The sequence below is a fragment of the Polyergus mexicanus genome, unplaced genomic scaffold, assembly GCF_030449975.1.
Source record: "Polyergus mexicanus isolate NDT 795.1 unplaced genomic scaffold, iyPolMexi1.0 SCAF_7, whole genome shotgun sequence".
Lineage (NCBI taxonomy): Eukaryota > Metazoa > Arthropoda > Insecta > Hymenoptera > Formicidae > Polyergus > Polyergus mexicanus.
The window spans coordinates 1,658,259-1,681,269 of record NW_027223327.1 but is presented as its reverse complement, the minus strand read 5'-3'; the positions used below and the strand labels follow the sequence as shown (position 1 = coordinate 1,681,269).

Sequence of the window (23,011 nt, the reverse complement as noted above, 5' to 3'; positions counted from 1 at the left end):
GCGCTCGCGTAGCCCACTAGTTATATATACTCTATTTCGCCTCGTCCCGGACATGGAAACGAATATCGGAATATCGGCCCTTCCGACATGTTTACGTACACCGGATCTTTCGCAAACACTTGCTTGCAAACTTTGAAAAAGCTACTCTATCCACTATACTTAATTGTACGAAAACACACGCGTTCGTGTATTATTTGTGCGCACAATCTCGTTTTAATAGAGCTCGATAATCGAGTACATCTTTCCGCATTTCCTTTTTATTTTTCAGATTCCACAGGCTCGCTAATGGAACTCGCAAAGCTTCCAACATTCCCCCTGGATCTGCGAGATGCAGAAAGTTAAGAACCACGCATAGAAGCTATATTCTGTTAATCGCTATATTCCGTTACGCGTATACAAAATGTCGCACGTTGCACGAGAGCGCACGTAACATCTCAACACTGTCGAGTAATTACTATAAATGGTATAGACGACGGTATTCCGTACACGTAATGCGTCGCATTTCGAGGGAGAACGAGGTAGTCATATTTTGTCGGCGAAACGTTTATTAAATGAAAGGACGCATGACACAAATAATGTTTACAATAGGGAGAAGGTGCTTCAAACCGATGTAATATATGGAATAATGTTTCACGAGTCGAACAAGAGAAGGCTCAAAGCGGCGGTTCGGTTATAATTATGTGAGTAGTGCGGTATTGAACGTAATGCAGGAATATGAAATTCATTTTATTAATCGTCGACATGACAAACCTAATATTACGATAAATATATTATTATCGAGTGAAGCTAATACTGAGATATCCATATAATAAATTCTGCATTATTAAATTATATGTACATTAAAACTGATCTTTGTTAAAATTTGTTAACGTGATATTTTTGCGACGTTAAAATTTAAAAAATAGCGCAAGATAGAAGAAAGAAATATTATTTTTATATTCCATAAAAACAAATTAAATTACTTTCCATGAAATATAATCCGTATCCCTCTCCCCTCCCTCTCTCCCCCCTTCGTACGTCAATTCACGAAACATTACCATATATGATATAGTTTCACCCAGAAATTGCAGGAGAAAATAATTTCTCTCTTTATTCGTAATAATGGAGATGCGCGTGATGATTGACGTAAAAAAGAAAAAAAAAAAAAAAAAAAAAAATTCTATATCCATAGTAGTAAAGATCGAACTCACCGAAATAACACACAGATTTTCATTCAATCTTTGGTACAAAAAATTGTCGTCTACCAAAGCTCCCCATTCGTCTCGTTTCGGAGAGAGCTTTCGTCCTCCTTCCCCCTTCCTCCGAAACCTCCCGTTTCTTCGTAAGCTTCAGCAATCCGAGACTTGTCGAAAGGGCAATTTTACGTCGGTTCGACGCGCAGCACCAATACTTCTATCCGATAATCCCCCGGTAATTGGATAAACCGCAAAATAACGCGAAGAGCTGACTGCTGAAAGTTCGTGTCGCGATATCGATATCTCACACTTCAGTGGCTCGAATCCCGAGCCAATTAAATATGTTTTCATGCGTGAATGTGTGCGCGAACAAAAGATACAATAAAACATGCAATCACATTTCTCGCAGGATCTATCACTTTCAACGCGTAAAACACGCGCGTTTCTCAAAGAGAATAAAAGATCCCAGCCCGATAGTTTTTCTTTACGAGGTCTGCGTTATTGGAAAGCGTGTTCACGACTACGCCTGAATGACTCTCATCTTTTTCATCTCATATACCGTTTATACGTGTACATTTAACCGTGTCAAAGCACTTCTATACTTTTATACTTCGAAACTCTAGTCAGCTTTTATATAGAGGACAGTTGGACTAATGAAAGTATGCTATCGTTCGGTCCATCCATTTTTCTTGAAAGTAAAGGTTAAAGTTCTCATAAAGAGCGTTTCTGGTTTACGGCTACTTCAAAGGCATTTTATGTCACGGAACGCGGCTCTGAAAATGATCGTTTTGGCAAAGTACGTTACGCGTCGGTGTTAATTTTTGTTCAAGTTCCAGGTATATCTAAAAAAAATCTGCACTTTCGTGAAACGGGATAAATAAAATAAAGTGAATAAGTAAAGTAAGATGAGACATTGAATGTCGGATGTTGGCGCTCTAGCGCGATTACAATGCGAACAAAGGACGACACTTTCAGTTTCCGAGAGATCTAAAATCCGGAATTAAACTACAGAATTCTTCAATTGAAGGGAACTTCAATTATCGGTGCCGAGGTAAGGTTCGTTGAGTAACGACTGGTAAAGTCGCTCGATACAAGAGTCCGCGAGCGAAACGAGCGTTACGTTGTCCTTATCCGCCAGAATGTCAAGAAAGTTCGTGCTACTCGCAAACTCTATTTTGTTCTGTTATTAATAAACCTACGAAGAGAGCTGCATCGCGCTACCGCGTCGTATTGTCTTACCTCGCACAAAGAACTCGCTACACTTTCAACTTCGGCCCTTAGTAACTACCGTTCGCCAAAGTTAATTCGGTCGCAAAGTCGATAAAATGCAATCCGGCGAGAGTAAGGAGGAACTGAACCACTCTGAGAGATAACGCCAGGGCGATAATCCATAGTTAATTGCATTTACGCGAAGCGCGATCAAGTCTCGAACGTATCATGCGAATCGAAAAATGTTTTTCAAATATCTGTACAAGTTTTATATTTATCTATCAAGTTATGTATGTAAGACAAATATACGTAACGAATTGTGTTTGTATATGACGTATCATCGAGAAAAAACTTAGCTCTTCCGGTGATCTTTCTATTCGTAAGATGTCCGCGCAGTGAAAGCAAAGTAAAACAAATGACCGCAACTTTCTACGAGGAAAAGGAATTTTTCCCTTCGGGAATATGTGTCAGCGGGAAAACTCGCAGATGAACTTTGTTTGACTTGTATCTGAACGAATCGACGTATCGAATCATATCGCTTAAGTTAAATAAGTTTTCCCGGATGAGCTTCCGCGGGGTGTATACATTATAAGCGAAACATGAGATGATAACTTTGACGAAGAAACAATCGAGAAACTTTTTCATAATCTGATTTATTATTATATTACGGGGCGAAACGAACGGATGCGATCCTTCGACCGAGTACTTTGAACGAAATCACGGAAGAGATCACGATATAGCGTCGACAGTAATTCAATTTACTTCAAGTCGATCGAAATCTCTGAAAAATTGCCGAAAAAGATTCTCGCGAAATATATTTCATAACGCTCGTCGTCTTCGTGCTCCGATCGCAAATAGTAAATTTTCAACAACTAGGTCGGAGCCGAGAAACGTGCACACACCCTAAATCTAATAAAATTGTAAATACCAGGTCAAATGCTTATACTAAAGTTGTACGTGTACGTGTTTCTCGTACCGTATCTGGCATTTATTTTCGATCGTCTAGTCTTACAACCTTGGCTTGTATCGTGAATTATCTCTATTAACAAATTGCATATACAAAGCAGCGCCCGCATCGAATAGCACTATGAAAGACAAACTTTCCATTTTATAAGGATTGCTGCTCCTTTTCCATTATGTAATTAACGCCTGTTGTCTACTGATTTACGCCAAATACCTGCGATAAGATATTGCACCGTCTGATAAAGAGACATAAATATCTTGAACTTTTTCTTAAAGAAATTGAAAGTAAAATGTGACATATAATAAGCAGAAATGAAACAAAATCTAAATTCTACTGCCGATTAGTTTTGTAAGTCGCCTCATTATTAACTTCGCTTCGAAAGTAGAAATGGCATATCGGTTAACAAACAGCAGATCTTTCTTCTTTTTAAAAGTCATTCTATTAACGAAATTAAAAAACTCTCGCAATATTATATGTAAAAAAAATTTGAATGAATTTCAATTTAAATCACAAGAGAGAATAAATTTCACATTGTTTTAAAAATGAAAATATAATCAGATATATATTTATCTTTCTACAATATATCTTTACAATTATTATATATTTAAAAATATAACTGATCCATCTGAAGGATCGATAACGCGTCGTTCTACAAAAAGACAAATAAAAAAAGCAGCTAATCCGATTTCGAAGAATAATATATCGACGCCTATCTTTCGTAATATAAAATTCGATTAACGAGAATAGCGCCGGGTCACCTCGTTTCTCCTCAGGCCGATCTAGCAATTACCGGACGAAGCATCGTCGCTTTTCGACAGGCGAAACTAGCGGAGGGAGATACGAATGGCAGACTGACGGTCGGACGTGTCGGGGTGGTAAGCGGAAAGAAACTAAACGCAGGGATGGATAAGTGGAGAGACACGAAGGAGAGGCAAAACTCGCTCTCTTCCCTCCTTGTAGAGAGATCCGCGATGTCGTTTCGCGGGGACTCTCGAGACTCGCTAGGGCGGTAAGGGGAATAGATAAGGTAAGGGGAAAGCACGAATTTCTACGTGCTCGACATACGAGCGGGATCGACCTCGCGTAACGGAACCGGATTTCAGATTCCCAGGATCCCATTGAACAACACACCACGATGACTATATCAACCTAGGTCGTATGCAAATCGGTGATCGCGCACGTGTAACATGCACGTATCGCGCACGCAATTCCGAGAGATCCCTCTTCGCCCGCCGCGAGTACTTTTCGCGATGTGCCAGTTAAAACATTCGCATCATTCTTTTATACGTAAATATCGATAGGGAGATAAAAGCGCGTCGACGACGCGTCTCATTCGGATATTTTCGAATGCCGATTAAATCGATCGCTCGCTTCGAATGAACGCGGCGTAAACAATGCCTGATTTAATCCGTATTTAATCGAGCGATATAGTAAAAGAGATAAAATTTATAAATATGATAAATAAAATGTAATAAAAGTTTCGGATATATGCTACACACGTCGAGATTATACATATATTTATAACTTTTTAATAAAAATTTAGTCAAAAAGATTAAAGATTTTCCATATGTGGTACTTGAATTATTTAAAATGCATTAGTTTTTAATGATAACGGATGTAGTAATAACGTAAATTTCAAAAAAAAAAAAAAAAAAAAAAAAAAAAAAAGTCACAAGATTTACAAGAGACAGTTAACAGTATTGGAGATATCCTTAATCGTATCAAGTGTATATCATGATTGTAGACTGACCGTCTTTGTTGACTGTGCTCGTTTATCGATTAGAAGTGTAGTCGATATAGATAAAGAATAAGATAGCAATATATCTCGCTGACAGTCGCGCTTTGACTAGTTTAGCTAATTAAGTTTTGAACAAGTTCCGTCTCCCTCGGACCTTAATTTCGCCAAGAAGTTCACCAAATACCGAAAGCGGAGGACTCGTAGCAAACGATCCTTTTTGAGATCACTATGGTCAGCGAAACCAGTATTGACCAACGAACGGTGCAAATGTCATCGAGAGAATTCGCTAACTTCGTGTACTTAACAGGGACTCTCGATACCGCAGATGCGGTCCTCGCTAAATGAAAATTAGAGCACGAATATATATCGGCGATCGATTAATTACTTGCATTTCGCCGCAATGACATTTTAGAAAATATTGACTTACTAGAGGTAGATTAAAGCGGGGCTTGACCTATAAATCGTATAATATAAATATAATTTACAATATTCTGAAGAATAAAATTTTACACACACAATTATTTTCTTTATTGGAGTCAGGAAAAAAAATTGATTGAAATAATATTTAATTAACTCGTCAAAAAGAAAAATTAATTTGGAAAATAATTATATATGAAAAATGAACAAGTACGATTACTATAACCAGAGGATTTTAATTACAGTGAATTACCTCAGAATTGGTGAAACGTACGTTAAAACATTACGCGAACAATACGCACGAAAAATAAATATCGTATATTTTAATAGAATATTCCTCTTATGTAACCTGGTTTACATCTCTCGTCTGCCGCTTCATGAGCACGAATATACATACTGCGACCGACTTTACGCCGAGATATTCGCAAAATAATGGGTATGTATAAAGAATAAGAGAGACAGAAAGACAGAGAGGGAAACAGAAAAGTCGAATTAGACGAACAAGAAAGGAAGCGTTTGTAAGGTAGCGCAAAATACGCCAAGCATTTGATTTTCATCTAACCAAGGCGGAACAAGCTTGCCGGCTTACAAATATCATACTTCAAGGAAAAAAAAAAAGAAAAAAAAAGAGAGAGAGAGAACAAGCAAGACGAACGGAGGGAACACGAGCACGCGCGGGAAACAAGAGTGCATAGGGTGGGTACTCGGAGCGAGAAACAGGCAAACTGGGGAACGCGAATGCAGCAGTTACGGATTAAGCACAACTAAACATCCCTTAAACAACTCGGTCATAAATTCGCCGGAAAGATTAAGACGCCCTGTGCCGCCTCTGGTCTCCCTTCCTCCCCCCTACCTCCCTCTCTGTCGACGTATGCCCCCGAGACTCCGAGACGTTCGCAGGAATACGAAAGGAAGGAATTTGCGGCTCTCACAGTTTTCATCCTCCGCCATTTCTATATTCTCTCTCTCTCTCTCTCTCTCTCTCTCTCTCTCTCTCTCTCTCTCTCTCGCTTCCTCCTTCCCTCTCTCTTTTCCTCTTGACTTCCAAGCATGAACGTATCCTTCTTTCATCTCTTTCACCCGCCGTTACACTCTCATTCGCCTCCGCTAAACCTCTAGCTAAATCGCCCAACCCAAGCTTTAACTACGTCTGATTATTGCGGCTAGAAGAGATAAATCCACTTAATTTCATCCCCTGAGGCCTAGTAATGTCCCTTGCGTCCGCCGCTGTCGAGAACTAAGGAAATGGAACGCGTTTAGGAAACGGGAGGGCGTCCTAATTCGTCTACGGTCCTAAAGTTTCAACCAAGTCGCGTTCCGTGTTCGTTAATAACGTCGTATCGAATGAAGCGGACGATCGATGTGCGGGGGAAACTCCATGGATACGAAACATTGCGTCATCGAAACGGAGCGGAAATTCTCGCGTATATTAACAATGTTTGCGGAAAACATATGTAGCGCGACACGAAGTATCGATGATATCGTAGGTAATCGATAGCTCGAACCGAATTCATGTTCCTTGCGTAAATTATTTAGGTTTCTATGCGTGCGTTATGTATATTATGTGTATATATATATATACGTATCTATCTTTCTACTTATTGCTAGCGTAGAACGAATCGCGGAATCGGCGCTCAATTAATTCCCCTCATCCCGCCACCTCCTTTTCCTCCTTCCTTCATCGTTACGGTATAAATAGAATTCCCCGTGAATTCAATAAAGGAGATCGCGACCACCGATAACCGATAGTGAGAGGGTAGTTGCCCGAGTCTCTTTCTCTCTCTCTCTTCCTCTCTCTATCTCTTTTTCTGTCTTCCGCCCCGTTCGGCATGTATCGATTTTCCTTCAAAGCGTATTAGAGGTATTCCGAATATACTTTCCGTGTCGATGAGTAGCCATCCGAGGTGATGGGCCGTTAAAAGCTGTTCTCGGTCAAGTGTGGTAAAGTGCTTGCACGGATCGATGGAAACGAACTCGCGCGACGTTAAATGAATGCCGCCAGTGTCTGGTGGAAAATCTTGAAGGAGAAATACTCTTCTCAAAAATTCATCATCCTCTTCCGATCGTACGTACGCTGTTTCCAAAACAAACACAGCGAGTTAAACGTTACTTTAGACATAATATTGACACTGAAGCATCTTCGCGAAACTAGCAATTGCTGCATTTACTTTTTAAAACAAAGAGATATTTTTCACCTTTCCCCCCTCTTTACGTTTATCCTGTGCTTATTTTTCGAAATATATATCCTTGTAAATGGTTTTGTGTTAATAGTGACACATGTGCGCGCGCGTGCGCGATGAAAGATCAAATTACAAACAAAGATAAGAGTCTCTCTCTTTCCATTAAATCGAAATTTATTTTGCTCTCCTCCGCGGATACATCCAAGTATTCGTTTGCCGCATTCCGTCTATCCCAAGCCAATGTTATCGCTTATCGGGACAACGGATTGTAAATTGAAAAATAATTCCAACTAATTTTTTTCTCTCTCGATATAACAATACCTATCCAGGTCGCTTAGAATTGCGTTACATCCCGACGATACTGAACGGAAAGCATGAGGGAGAAACAATAATCACAAGAATCGATCGTACGAAAGGTTCGAAAACGATACCAGAAGGAGAGAAAGAGTATAACGTAATTTTATCGAAAGAATTATTTTCTTATCGATTAAACTAAATTATTATTCTACAATCAATTCTAACTTATCGATAAAACTCTGCGAAAAAGTTCAGAAATTATAACAAGAGAAAGAAGGAAAGAGGAAATATTAAATTGCACATTAATGTCTTATAATATTTTTCAATAGTTTTCATGAAAATTCTTTTTATATGCGGCTTAGCATGTTACTATTCCAAACTCTTCGGAGATACTAAAATATTTTCCATGATCTTCTTACCAAGTCTCAGTGGATTAAAGAATAACTTTGCAAAGAAAAGAAGGGGAAAAGAAGAGAAGGAAAGGGGAGGGGAAAGAATGACCCTCGTTCGCTTCGGAAACATATGTCTTCGAAGTTACGAGGTGACTCGGGCAAACTACGGGCCATTTCAACGTTAGCCTCGTAGGTGTCCCTTGAACCTACGTGCTCGTTTCGTCGATTCGCCCGAATCGACGTCTCAACCACGTTAATGGCTCCGGAACAGAAATTTTGCCGTAACTGCACGCGTTTCGGTTTACACGGCGTAGAACGCTGTTAACATCGCGTTTTGAATAGACGCGGAGTGTAACGAGCTCCCGTGTATATGCATTGATTAATCGATGCGGCAACAACTCGATTTATTAGAGCGTTAACGAAGCTTAAATCTGAATATCGATGCAAAACTTTAAACAACTGCAGATCATCATCCATTTCTTTATTTTGTCTATTGCTTAATGTTTCCTCGTAGGTTTCACGGATTATTGGAAAAAAAAAAAAAAAAAAAAAAAAAAAAAAAAAAAAAAAAACAGAGTAAAGAGAAATGGAAAAGAGGAGGGCGTGCATTGTATGTAGAAAAGAAAGAGTAACGAATTACTGACAATACTTCACGAAGAAGAAAAGTAAAGCTTATTACAATGAATTGAAACGTTTTTCATCTTTATGAACTGAGAAACGTCAAGTTATAAGCTCTTATAACTTGACGCTATTAAAATTTGCCCACGATATCCACGGCAGTAACTTTGCCCAGTTTTAAGAAGAAACTTTGATCTTAATCTTCGCGCACGTATATCACCAGAAAGACATTTAGTAAGTTTCGATATACACCACGGCGGATACCCCCCCCCCTCCCCTCTCCCCCTCCCCATGCAAAAGTTGATACTTTCACATTCTACATGCAGATTTTTGTTTGCGAAATCCGACCCGAGCGATACGGATATGCAAGCTTATTCTCATTATCGATTCCTATTCCGCCTGAGCAACGTGATAGGAAAACGACAATACGTGTTATCGGTGCCTATTCGAATCTATTCCACAACACGCTTCTCTATTTCCTTCGTCGATACGCATCCCGATACGTCAGAGCGATTCAATGCGAGCGCGTCCCGTTAACGTGAAGACAGATTCGGGCACGTAATGGAGAATTGTGTCATCGTAAGGTAAAGGGTACACGTTATTACGATTTTCCTCTCGTTTCCTCGTGTTCGAAAAACATGGCAGGAAAAACTTGTTCGTTTACATCGGAAAAAAAAAATATATATATATATATATATCGGCGTGCGTTTTCGAACATTTTCGCGTCAATTTTCAGTCGACGTAAATAAATTCAGAAACAGCGAGAAGATTCGCATTCGTTGTAAAAATATTACTTGTCAATTTATCACCCCTATTTTGAGGCATATTTTTTCTGAATGTCCAGAAAGCGTTATTCCGATGCTTTTATATCTGCTACGAAAAAACATTATACTTTTTTGCAAAATAATATTGTGACGTATCTCACAAATATCGTGCTGAACACAATTTCTGTAAAGCAATGAATAATAAGCTATTTTTGAAAACCTCTTTTTATCGCTAAAAAAAATTTCTTCCTTTACGTGTGCGTGACACACGCTTCCATTACAATGACAGATTCAATTATTTTCTCCCTAGTTATCTCATCATCCTCTTCGCGTAAGAGAATACCAATTCTCTTTTACCCAGAAACGGAAGAAAGTAACAGCTTACCGACGTCGAAATAACTGCGAATTCTACCTGTGAAAGTTTACGGTAACCGACGGAAACACATGTGACACCTAGTTAAGTAAATGCGGTAAAAGGCAGCTTCTCGCTTCGACGATCGGCATCCAAGTTACGTCGATATTTCTTCGCTCGACGTTTATAATAAGCGCTTGGCCATCTCTCTCTCACTCTCTCTCTCTCTCTCTCTCTCGGACGTATAGAAGAATACCGAAGGCGCCAGTTTATATACATCACAGGCAACACTTTTATGCTCGAACGCGTTGCCGCGAACATCAGCGTCGCCGAGAGTGATCCGTGTATAGATGCGCGCGAGAGACGAAGTTTAACGACAAACGAGGTTCATTATACCCGGGAAAACAAGACCCGCAATGTATATACACGGTGCAAGAAAAATATAACGGTATCGATCGCACGCGACGATGATATATATCTTGGCACCTAGACATCTCGCGGCTTTATTAACGAACATCTAGCTATCTACGTTCGTAGGTAGGTACGTACTTTAAAGTAAACGCGCGATATACCAACTACTATATATGCACAGTGTATCGGACGCAACGGAGGCTAGAGCGGTTCTAGAGTTTCCTCGATTTTACCTCGATACGATGGAAACTAAAGTGTACGCTCGCCAACACGCGACAGATACAAAGACGCGCGCGTTAGAAGTGATTAATTAATTTAATCGCACCGAAGAACGCCGCGAAGGACCGATCAAAGAGAATTATGCAAAAATTTGGCTAAAATAGGGTTGTCTGCTTAAATGCATTCGCGCATTTTATCAGGTAACGTGCAACAAAATAATATCATGAACAACATTATATTGAATAATGTCATATTTATCGTATACTCGAACAAATACAGTGCAAATTCATTTTGATATTTTAGATATTTTACATTCCGCGTATTCTCGCGTATAAAAATGACGAAAAAAGATCACACGATTATGTTTCACCCTTTTAATTGGCAAAGTCGTAAAATTGGTGTGGGAATGTCGAGGAGGATATCCAGGGTCATAGATCCGGCAGGATATGGTCGACATGGATAGATATCGATTGCATCTATACATCTTTATCTCGGCCGCGATTGCATTGTTAACAGGGAGCGTATTGTTTGAACGTCATATCGGCGCGAGGCCTCGGGCAACCAATCAGCGTTTGCGGTAGCCGTGCCTTATCAAAGATTTCCGCCACCTAGCCGCAGGGCTTAAATCAACCTACCACCCTCCGACGAGTTCCTTTCTACGGTTTGCGGAACTCTGTCGCGAGCAGCAACGCGAATTCTGGTACTAGCAATAAGAGATCAAGGAGAACCCTAATTGCCAGAGTTCTCGGTGAGAACTCGTAACGAGCGCGCGCGAGATATCATTGTCCGCAATCTTCGAACGAACGGCATCGTAACGATCGATTATTACACGGGCTCTCTGACGAGATTGGTGGGCTTAAAAATTAGAGCAACTCGCGATAACGCGTATAATTATCATCGCGCTCGAAGATCCTCGTGTACGCGAGCATTCGCGACAATTTATAACATAATTTAATTATCCGCGCGCGTTACATTAATTAATATTCATCGATAATGGAATACTAGACAACGCGTTCGTCACGATATAACCGTATGGTACTCATCAAGCGATAATAAGCAATAGTAATTACCCGTTAATTGGATGACGCCGCGTTTTAATAACCATTTTGCAATATGGAAACACGCGGCGACATGCCGGCGACGGGTCAATGTGAGAAAATCCTAAAGGCATTTATAAATAATTAGCGTAAACAGCCAGCACGCGTAAAAAAAAAAAAATAAAAATAAAAATAAAAAGAGGAAAAGGAAAATTTGACTCTCGTAGAGTTTTTCGCTATACAACACCGTCTCTGTCGCCCGCATTCACGCTCGCTTTACCATCATCTCGAGAGTAACTCGGCAAGCGACTTTAACGTATAAATCTCTCGCCGCGTCATCTTTAATGTCATATCCGGCGGTCGCATCGTCAACGAACGGTTCGGTAAATTGGTGACGTAATTATGAATCTTCGCTCGCTCACGGGGTTACCTGTCTCGTGGAATTGCTCGTAACGGCCGATCGGAACCTCGCGTCAACCGGAATACGCGAATACGTATAGGCAACAGACGATGCGTCCGCATCGTGATCCTGTTACGAGTTCTCCGCTCGTGTAACTACACTCCGATTTACGCGGATCCGACATTTCATATAGAGAAAGGGGGAGGAAGTAGGGAAGAGAAATGAAGAGAGAGCTGAGACGAGTTTGAATTTTGACGGGCGTCTCGTTAATTTTTCGACCCGATGTCGTTGCATTGTTTGCCCGGGAAAAGGGTGTTTATCGCCCGCAGCTCGAGAACTATCGCCGGTATACGTTGTTTACGCAAGTATGTACGAGAGAGGGTGGGCGGACGCGAATCTCGGTTGTTGCCTGCTGCACATCCCCGTTTTAATGATTGCGATCTAACAAGCGCGCTCGAAAGCCGCGCTCGAGTCTCGAGAGAGGAACGCGCGGAACGGCTCGGTATCGAGTTTGTTAAAAAGCTAGTAGGGATCAACCTTACACGATTCAATGAAACTTGTATATTTCACTAATTGTCCGAGATATCTTAATATTTTCTAAATCTAATTTTTTATCGCAATATAGCATATGTGCAAAATATCCTATTGAAATAAATAAGTAGTAGAGAAATATGAAATAATAACGAAAAAATTAAGCGTTTGAAAATTAAGACGTTTTGTGTACTTACAGTAATCAACGGCAATCTTTTTCGCAGATAAATGAAAAATTACATTCTCTTGTATCAAGCATTTCTTATTTATAAATATCTTTCCTTTACGACGTTTCCAAGAAGATGATTCTTTTATAGATGATATCGCGCGACTTTCGATCGGTATCGAAATGGGAAGCGAGTAATGAAACTTTCCTTGCCGGAGAGAGTAGGTCACCCAGGTATTGAAACGGCCGGGCTCTCGATATTTTCGCTCTCTCGTTCGTGCGAGCGAGAAAGTCGCGGATCAGCGAACAATCATACTTCAATAGACGCCGCGCGCACACGAGAGACTCGATGTGCGTATCCGCGCGGACACGCGTTGATTCGAAATCATTGCGCCATGCCGTACCGACAATCCAACCCCGACGAGCTTCGAATTTCGTATGCTATCGCACGAATTTCACTCTCGAACGTACCGATGATTCGCGCGGCAGGATCAAACAGAGAAGATCGCTACGCTTTTTTTCTCGCGGAAAAAAAATATCGTTCCACAACTTGGATTAGATGATAAAAAAAAGCAAAAAAAAAAAAAAAGAAGACAGAACGACAATCAACGAAGAAACGCGTTTCGACGAGCCTTTCGCGCAAAGAGATTCGCAAATTTAACTTTCAAATTTCACGTATCCACACGGCGAATTCTCGTATCGAAACACGCGAATGATAACACCGACTCGAAGAAATGGAAATTTCTCGCGATACGACTCGAGACAGTGTCCGCGGGTAAGCGATTTTTTTTTTTAAGGCACGCCCGCGATAAAGTAAGATTGCAACCAAGAATCTACATTAAACGAACGCTCCCGTGATTCGGGAGTATGTTTTTCTATCTAACGATCTTACTTTTGTAAAATATAGATACGGAAAAAAATTCTATTAAACGATGTTACCGCCAATCAATTTTGGTAAATAATTCCAAATCATATATCACGTTACGCGTTGTATCAATTAGCGTATATTTTCGATACCGATGTAGCATTGCATCTCGGAAAAATAAAGACGCTCTCTTGACTATTTATATACAAATGCCTATGATTCATTTACAAACGTCCATTTCCCATATTGTTTTTTCACGATATTTATTGAATATTCTTAAAATCTGTAGTGCAACGCGTTCAAAAAATACCGCAGATATATTTCATTTAGATACTACTATGCTCGTTGTATAAACAACGCGCAACATGAATCCATCAAACCCGCTATCGCCATAATTCAACTGTATATTTCGACCATATCTCTGAGTTATTTCACGTTTTATACGACTCGTAATATAAAAAAGACAAAGGGACACGAAAATAAAAAGCAAACAGATAAATTATATAACTATTATAAAATTGGTTATTTTATATATTTCGAAAAATATGTGTAAATACGTTTTTGTTTTTCGTATTGTTATTGTATAATGGGCAGGTTTGGTAAATATAATAATAAAACCCCGTTTGTGATACATTATATAAATTAGATACTATTATTACGCGCTGTTATTTTTTAAATATATGATTGTAAGATTTTTTAGAATAATTTTGTAAACCGGTAAGCAATTCTTTTATAAATTTCTCATCAAACCACAGTAGAAATAAAAAACAGTATGAGAGCGATACTATAAATAAAAAATATTTATTTTGATCTCATCTGTTGACCGTTTTAATTGATACTAGAGAATCAACAAACAAGCGAATTATTTCGAAAATATTATATAATTTCGATCTTTTCACTGTAAAATGATCTTCCTGCCTATCAGACAAATGAAATCGAAGAAAAGTCATACAAAATTAATTAAATTCGAAGGACTAAGAATTCAAATAATGTACTAAATGTGCATGTCTATTTTTCGCGTTACGGCTGATGTTATTATATTGATTATATAAGCCAAGATAATTAAATCGGATGATGATAAAAAAATGAATTTTTGACGTAAAAAGTTTGCAATTGTCAAAAATAAAATTCTCGCTTTGTAAATAATATATTTATTTCGTAAAAGCATAAAATATGTATATTCTTTTTCCATTAAATTTATATCATAGATAATCGCAAAAATTACCTCAATGACATATACACACATCATTTTTCAACACAAATACAATTTTTTAAAGAGCAACGTTTACAGACTTTTTATGGCAAATTCTCATATTATCATCGACACAATCATAATTCCGACTCACCATTATTAATCGCAGCCAAAGCGACGGCACCGAGCAGCCATGCGACGATGTTGACGGCGGACATCTTCGTTTCCCTCGTCGCGACTTTCACCTCACATAATATACGCCTTGCGTGCGTTACAACGGGCTCTCTGGAATCAAGAAAGAGAGGAACGCATTATGACAAGCCGCGCGTGCACGGTGTCATAAGATATTACAAGTTCGCTCGCGCATTTATCTCACAAAGATGACGCTTTCGCAAACGCCTAAGTGTTACGAGCTACCGTGTTGCTAGAATATAGACGAGGAAAACCGAGAGAAGGATTGTGTTAACGTCGCTATTTGTTACTGCGTCATTTTGCGTGCTGTAAGCATCTCTTTAGATACAACAGTGGATAATTATTCGATTATTCAATATTTGTATAACTGGAAACACAAATATTAATTTTTATTTTCTTTCTAGTACACCTTTGTACAATGATTTAAAATAAAAAGCATTTATCTTTTTAAGTATGTATGCTTTATTAGGTGTTTCGAGAAAAAAGTTTATCCTTTTGCATGCAGCTCGAAGCAATTATGCAATATTCTTTCTTGTAGAAGCGTCTACGAGATATCTTGAGAAATAATATTCTATTTAGCTTACAAACGACAATAGAGGAGAAGACGAAAAGTCTCGCAAATATAAATTATTTTTTATCCCCGACTATCTACAATAACATAGGAAAATAAAAACAAGATAAATCTGTTGTATTTTTGCAACGAATATGGATATTCGTTCCATGATTATTATTTATAATAATTGTAATATTAATTGTTATAACTATCATAGAAATGTTTTCGTCGCAAAGGGAAAGACTCCGAGAGAAAAATAATCACAGAAACGTCTACAGCTAACGATTTGAGGATTTTCAAATGCATGTACGCTAGACGCAGCGCGACGCAAGCTGAAAAGCTATAAACGTGAGAAGAATTTGCAATGAGGGTAGACCACGTATTCACACCGAGAACAATTCGAACAAGAATTGCGTTCAGAAACCAAGAATCGAACTCGTAACAAATCACTACTATAATCCTCGATACAGTAGAATCACTCATAAAAGATATGTAAAATTTTTCAAATTTTCCAAACTTTTGATCATATATTAAATTCTTGAACAATATTAAGTCGATTTTTCTCTAGTAAAAATTTTACCTGAATACTTTCTCGTAATATTCGAATACAGATTAAATCTTAAAGAGAGCTATAGAGGCTATTTAGATTATTAATTTCTTATCTTGAAAATTATATCGATGTAGTTTTGGTTATAAAGGGAAATCTATCTTGCTAAAAAGAAATTACATTGAATACCAGAATAAAATATCACGTTCTTACATATATATATATATATATATATATATATATATATATATATATATATATATATATATGTGTGTAAGAAAATACTACTCCACAAATGGCACAAGAATCTTTATGCGAGGAAAAGCGTGAGAAGCCTGAAAACACCCTGTATGGTCGCACGCGGCTCGTTGAAAATTTTATTCGAGTACTTCCCGGAACATGCGGATGATTTCCTCGAGCGCTCTCCGCTTCGCGAGATGGTCCCGGGAAGCTGCTCATTCGTCACGTCGAGATAGCGTCGTCCTTGGACGGATCCGCTAAAGACGCGACCTTCTCTCCTTACGTCGGTATAGCCGTTAACGGAATGGGTCGCCGTGTCTCTCACCCTAGAGTCATCTTCGACTCTATGACGCGGTCCATTTATATAAATTATACGCGGCGTCTTTTTGTGTCAAAGCATAATCATCGCGCTACTTCTGTTTATTTTCGCAAAATATTTTACATTATCTAATAAAACTATACAAGTTGATAAGCTAATCATAACTTACAATGAAGCTAAATTACAGTATTTTTGCATACTGTTTAATTAATTTGTGATACAAAGAGCAGAAATAAAATCAGCTGATGTGTCTTTTTGTAACTTTTCCATTATCGACGTAACACTTTGAAGATTACGCAGGTAAATTAATCTGCTAAATCATACGTGTAATTTTTAGCGTAGATAAAATCTTGAAATAATATAGTGAAGTATTAATTTTAAAAGACTATCTATTTATATCTCTTTTGTGTATTGCTTGAACGGACATACGGTGCTAGAACGCCAAATAAATGATCTTTCTTTTTCTTCCGCTTTTGGCACCCCTTTTTTCCCCTCTCTTTTTCTTTTCGCGTCCACTGACAGAAGAGCGAAATAGGTAACTATCGCTCTATCCGCACCGACTACTGCTCTCACTAGCTTCCGCACAAACCAGGCAACCCTTCGGACGCGCGTTTCCCGCTGGCTCTCCCGCTCCTTTCATCTCGGTCCGCTTTTACTTTATGCACCGGTTGTGCGCGCGCGAACTTTATACCGTCGTATACCGTATGCTTTGGAAACCCGAAAATCCCGCTTTGCTACGGTATCCACAAGCCATACGTTTTCGGGCACAATTTCAGCGCGCCTTCGCGCCGCGCGCATAAGTAATATGAATAATACAAAATGAATTTTTCGCGCGCGGCAGTTTCTCGGGTTCGTAATAAAATTACGATATCGCACGTCTCGCGTTCGCATATTTTATTCGTAATTTATAATCCTATACGACGAACTTCCATATATATTCTTCCGCAGCACGTGTGAGAATATAAAAAAAAAAATATATATATATATATATATATATATATATGTATATGAACTTAATATCGAAACGTCGCCGAGAATAGCTGTTGCATATTCACATTGTAAAATGCACAGATCAATATAAAGTTTTTTATAAAGTTATTATTGAACTGCTCTTTTTTCTCTCTCTATAATGTAATCCCGTATTATAAAATCCTCATATATTCTACGAGGTTTTTCCAATAATATAAGAACAGAATGAACGACACGCATAGAGCGCTTATTTCTCGTTGCATTTCTCAGCAAATAGGAAAGAAACGTGCAACGTGTGTCTTGATCATCTTGATTAGACTACGAGAGAAAATAGCAGCGAGAGGAAAGGCAACTGTTGCTTTGTTTGTGAGCGAGGGAAAAACACGTGTGCGCAACGTTTATAAAATATGAAATTGTATCCAGTGCATGTCTCAGGATAAAAGACCAAACGCACTTTCTTGCGAGTGCATCTATGCCACTAAAACAAATTATTAAAATGTAGCTTTCGTTTATCCGCGGTGAGGAGATAAGATCTTTTTATTTATATTATCCGCAGCGTCCATTATGCAGAAACGAAAAAAAAATACGCGAAGCACACTGAACTAAGAAAGAGATGAGGGTAATTTTGAAGAAAATTTCCAGCAAATAAGAAAATTTATTAAAAAACTTAAAAAAGAGAACATTAATTATACAACGTGATAAAATATATGTTTCCAAAAGTATCGCAATGTGAGATTTTTAGAGAGATTGAAAATGTTGATATATTCAAAAACAAAGACGCTTTCAAAAAGTACATTTCTTCCATATCAAGTGTGTAATATTCCAATATTAATTAATTAAAGACAGTTAATTGTTAAAAAGCACGAATTATTCGAACCACCGAATGAAATAGTGATGTAGGTCAAGCAAACATAAATGTTTGATATATATATATTATTTTTCGTACGCGCATAATTAATTTCTATATTAATTTTAAAAAATATTAATTTTAAATTCCGCTTCCCTCCCTCCTTCGCCCTCCCTCTGTCGCACCGACGGTTTATTTATCGAGGTACATTTAATCTCTCGAAGGTAGTAGCGGCCGTGATCACCGCTGCTACCACTCGACGATGACATCCAAACAACAGGATTACGCGTATCTGACGCAACTTTGCAAACTTTTACCGCGCCAGCTTCATTTCCATAATTTAAAACGAAAAGTTAAATTAGCCCCCTCCCTCTCTGCCACCCTTTCCTCATGGCTAAACCGGACACAAATAATCTAACGTCCGACGTAATTTATGAAACCATCCGAATGCAAGTGGTAAATAACGCTCGCAATTAGTGCCCCTTATTCTTTTTGGAGCGAGAGAGGACATACTGTCGCATATCACGTTGAATCAATCCAGCCTCGCGTACACGCTTTCGTGAGACAGACGTCGGTTCGCCCTTTAACGTTTATTTACACAGCACAAACACATTTTTCACTCTTCGCAGAGCGACTCGCGAGCAACATTATTGGCCATCACGTAAACGACATTCGCGACCATTAAACGTCATTATCGGTGCGAGCAATAACAACGACGGCTAGATCGTTATCCTACGGTCGCACGAGATGTCGATCCATCTCACCTATAAGGACTGCCACGAGCGAAATGATGGCGCGATCTCGCGACAAATCGGCGGCAAGTACAACCGGTGGTAATAACTCAATGTAAACGCGCGTAAGTGCTATTAATAAGACCCGAGGAGTTAAAAGATTGAATAACGCGCAGCGAGCACGAATGCATTCTACGCGAAGGCGTTATTTCGCGAGGGTGCTTATCTGATGTAACGTTGATGGGCACAACTGGAGTGTGTAAAGATCATACGGGAGGTGAAACAAGCGCGATTGTAACGGGGAGATTTGCCGACACGGTGAAGTGCTCGCCGCGCGGGAAGCGTACATCGCCAAAGTGTGAAACGCTCGTTTCGTAAAGGTCGCTTTCTCGAGTAACACCAAGGGCGAAATTTTGGCGAGGCAAAACGCTCAAACACAATGGCCCGGTATTTATTCGCGCTAGACGCACATCTGGAAGCGCCTAATTTACATTACATTCGTGTAAATGGGATGCTGGTTTGGGTACTTTGTTGTTAGGTATCTTAGGAGCGTCTGCGGATGCTTACAAAACAGAGATAATTAATGCAACACCTAGAGAGACACATCAAATCCGCGGTTATCTCTTTACCTTTGTCTTAGACTCTTAGACGATCTACGCTGTTGCATCTTTACGAGAAGCGAAGAGACCATTAAGATAATGCTACGTGATATGAAGATCCACAGCTTCGCAACTTCTGACAATTTCTAAATATGCAAAATGCAATTTCTAAAAGCACTTCACGCACTATAAATTCACGGAGTAATATTCTAGAATCGTTAGCCGTAAAAATCCCCGTTCTTTTTCGAAGTAATTAAAATATATATACCCAGGGTTACTCTTTTTTTTTCCCTTTTTTTTTTCATATTTTGATGCATTCTATACGCGATAAAATTTGCCACAGAGACAATTTGCCTAACATTCGCACGTTCATTGTTCTGTTCACAGCACTATATTCTATTCTCATTTAATTCACGAATTGCATTTTTACAATTTACAAATTTCCGCGAAAAATAATATTGCATTTTTCATAAAAGATGTTACGTTGACAATCATGTTACAAAACGCAAACACTATACACCGCGAAACAGTGCTCTATTTCACGGCGGACAAATCGAAATTATTTACTTGAAATTAATAAAATTATGAGCGCGCGTTCGATCGATGTAATTAGTTAGTATCAATATTTGACGAGTCTAAGGTACATATTCGCGTGAGCTAGCAAGTAAATGTCACACTGGAGCTTTTGACGCTGCAGTGCGACGAAAAACAGAGGCAAATTCACGAGTACTCCAACAAGATCGAATGTTACATAATAGCATTAATAGATTGGAAAATATTATATTAATTAGATGGTAATTAAATGATATAATACAAGATAACAGGGAATTGATATTGTAAATACGTTATATGTGGCGCGCTAATATTACACAATTGTAATATTTTGAAAAGCATGTAAATCACTTTCAAGAAAATTAAAATAATTTCGATAATATCATATATGTATATCTCAGTTTATTTCTCTTTTGTGAAAAGAAACGTCATATATGCGCGATAATAATATCTCAAATATTATATAATATTATTTAATACGAAATCGTAGAAGGAAAAGTTTATATAGGAATTTTATCATTTCGCTTACCTATCGCTAATTACCGACGAGAATCTTTTCACTTTGACATCATCGCCGGAAGCGCGTCGAGAATATATAATGTGCCTGTCTCTCGCTTTTCTCGTCTGTCCCTCGATACAGCTACTTATAATATCTTGTCACGCGGAAATCCGTCACTCGCGGCGATCAGAGCACTCGGCACGGCCGCTAAAGCGCGCACTGCTGTTATAAAAAACGTCGCGATCACTAATTGTAAGCCGCAAACCAGCCGCGGCGCGACCGGAGAAGAGGCTCGTCCATGAGAGAGCGACGAGAGCGGACTCGAGGAGCTCGCGGCGCGTCGCACAAAACTTGTCGCACGATATACGAGCGTCACTGAGAAAATCGCGTCCTCCTATATCATCCTTTCACCCGACCGCCACCACTCTCTCTGTCTCTCTCTCTCTCTCTCCTTCCCTTTCCGAGCCGCGGCTAATTAATCCCGATAACGAGGCGCGCGATAATGAGAATCCCGCGGACGAGTTTTAATTAAAACTCTCGGGCCTCCTGTAGCTCCCCGTATAGATCGCTCGCATGGCGTACTTGACCTTCCCCGCGGGAGATCTAATTGAATCCTCATCGATGGTGAGCCGCGACGATAATGCGTGGATTAAACGCGCTCGCATGTTCGCCGTTGCGGCGATACGTGCCGCACGTAGGGTAGATACACGCCACGTTGATCCATCGTCGCGTTTATATATCGCGGTGGATCGCGGTATCAGCTGATCCACCGAAAACCTCTGTCGAGCCACCGCGAGTCTCTATCACTCGGTGCTCGGTCACGGTGTACAATCCGTCCGCATTCGCCGCTACTGTCCTCCGCTATTGCCACCCTCCCCCCCTCCCCCCTCCCCCCCTCCGCTCCCTCGTTACGATCTGTCACTTGTCGCCCGCGATCGTCTTTCACTACTACCTGTCCGCGTTACGATCCTGTTTACCACTGTTGTCTCCGCACTGTCACCGCTTTACGACAGCTTCGCGAATGCTCGTCGATACGTACATATATGTATATCTCCTCCTCTCGTTCGCGTATCTCGTACCTCACACTTTACTCGCGACTAATCAGTCGAATCCGTCACCCTCGAACGTGTCACTCTCGACGTTCACCCTCGACAGCCGCCAGTGTCCCGGCGGCTGACATTCGCGCGAACTTCGGGGCACTCGCGTTCGATTACCGCTTATCGTCGACGACGAGTGATGTAGTAATCATCGCGGCCGCGATTCGCTCATATTCGCGACCAGTCCCCACCGTTCACCGGAAGGATTCGCCCGGCGAGGGTATCCACACGCAGGGGTGCGCGCGCGCGCGCATGTGGATATAAACTGTGATGTATGCGTATGTGTGTGTGTATATATATATATGTGTATGCGTGTATGTATGTGTGTGTGTATACGCGCGCCTGTAGGATCCAGGTCCGACCGTGGCGCGATACGATGGAGAACTGACGTCCTGACGGGCTGCAGCGCCCCGACGACGGGCGTGGGGCGAACCATCCGCCGTGAAGCGAGCGGCGGGAGAGAGATCCGCCACCCCCGTTCCGGCCATCCCGGCCCAACCCCCTCCCCCCGGATACGGTGTTCCGCTTTTACCCGTGCCACCTTTTCGTCGAGAGGGCACCGTCGTACGCGCCGCCGCGCGAAATTGTACGAAATTTTCAAAAGTGCAGCACATCCCTTTCCTCGTGATCATCGAAAACGAATTTTCGAGTACGGATCGGCTTTTACAGAGATAAGAAATTGTCAGAGACTCGTGATATATATATGTATATAGGTAACTACCGGAGAAAGCGTTTTCTCTATTGACCAAATACTTGGATTCTGACTGATGTACTAGAATATTTTTATTACCGAAGTAATAAATCGTTCGATTGCGATTGAATTACAAACTATGTTGTATAAAACTTATCGTAAAATCCATTTTCGTTAAACTTATTTGACTAAAAGCATTTCCTCTCTCTCTCTTCTACATAAAACAATTGAAAATATAATGAATAAAA

At 39.9% G+C, this 23,011-nt stretch overlaps 1 protein-coding gene across 5 annotated transcripts in view; it reads right to left on the bottom strand.

Annotated features, from left to right (window-relative positions):
* Nucleotides 1–23,011, bottom strand: part of LOC138934453 (neurotrimin) — a 315,283-nt gene that overhangs the window by 255,464 nt on the left and 36,808 nt on the right. For 3 of the 5 annotated variants that reach the window (XR_011447131.1, XM_070298197.1, XM_070298198.1), the window contains exon 2: nucleotides 15,082–15,212. Coding sequence is in view for 3 of the 5 variants with exons in the window: in XM_070298197.1 (XP_070154298.1) it covers nucleotides 15,082–15,212 (131 nt within the window). In the remaining 2 variants the exon portion in view is untranslated. Of the gene's footprint in view, nucleotides 1–15,081; nucleotides 15,213–21,005; nucleotides 21,831–23,011 lie in introns of those variants that run through there. The other 2 variants (XM_070298199.1, XM_070298200.1) reach the window with 2 other exon arrangements.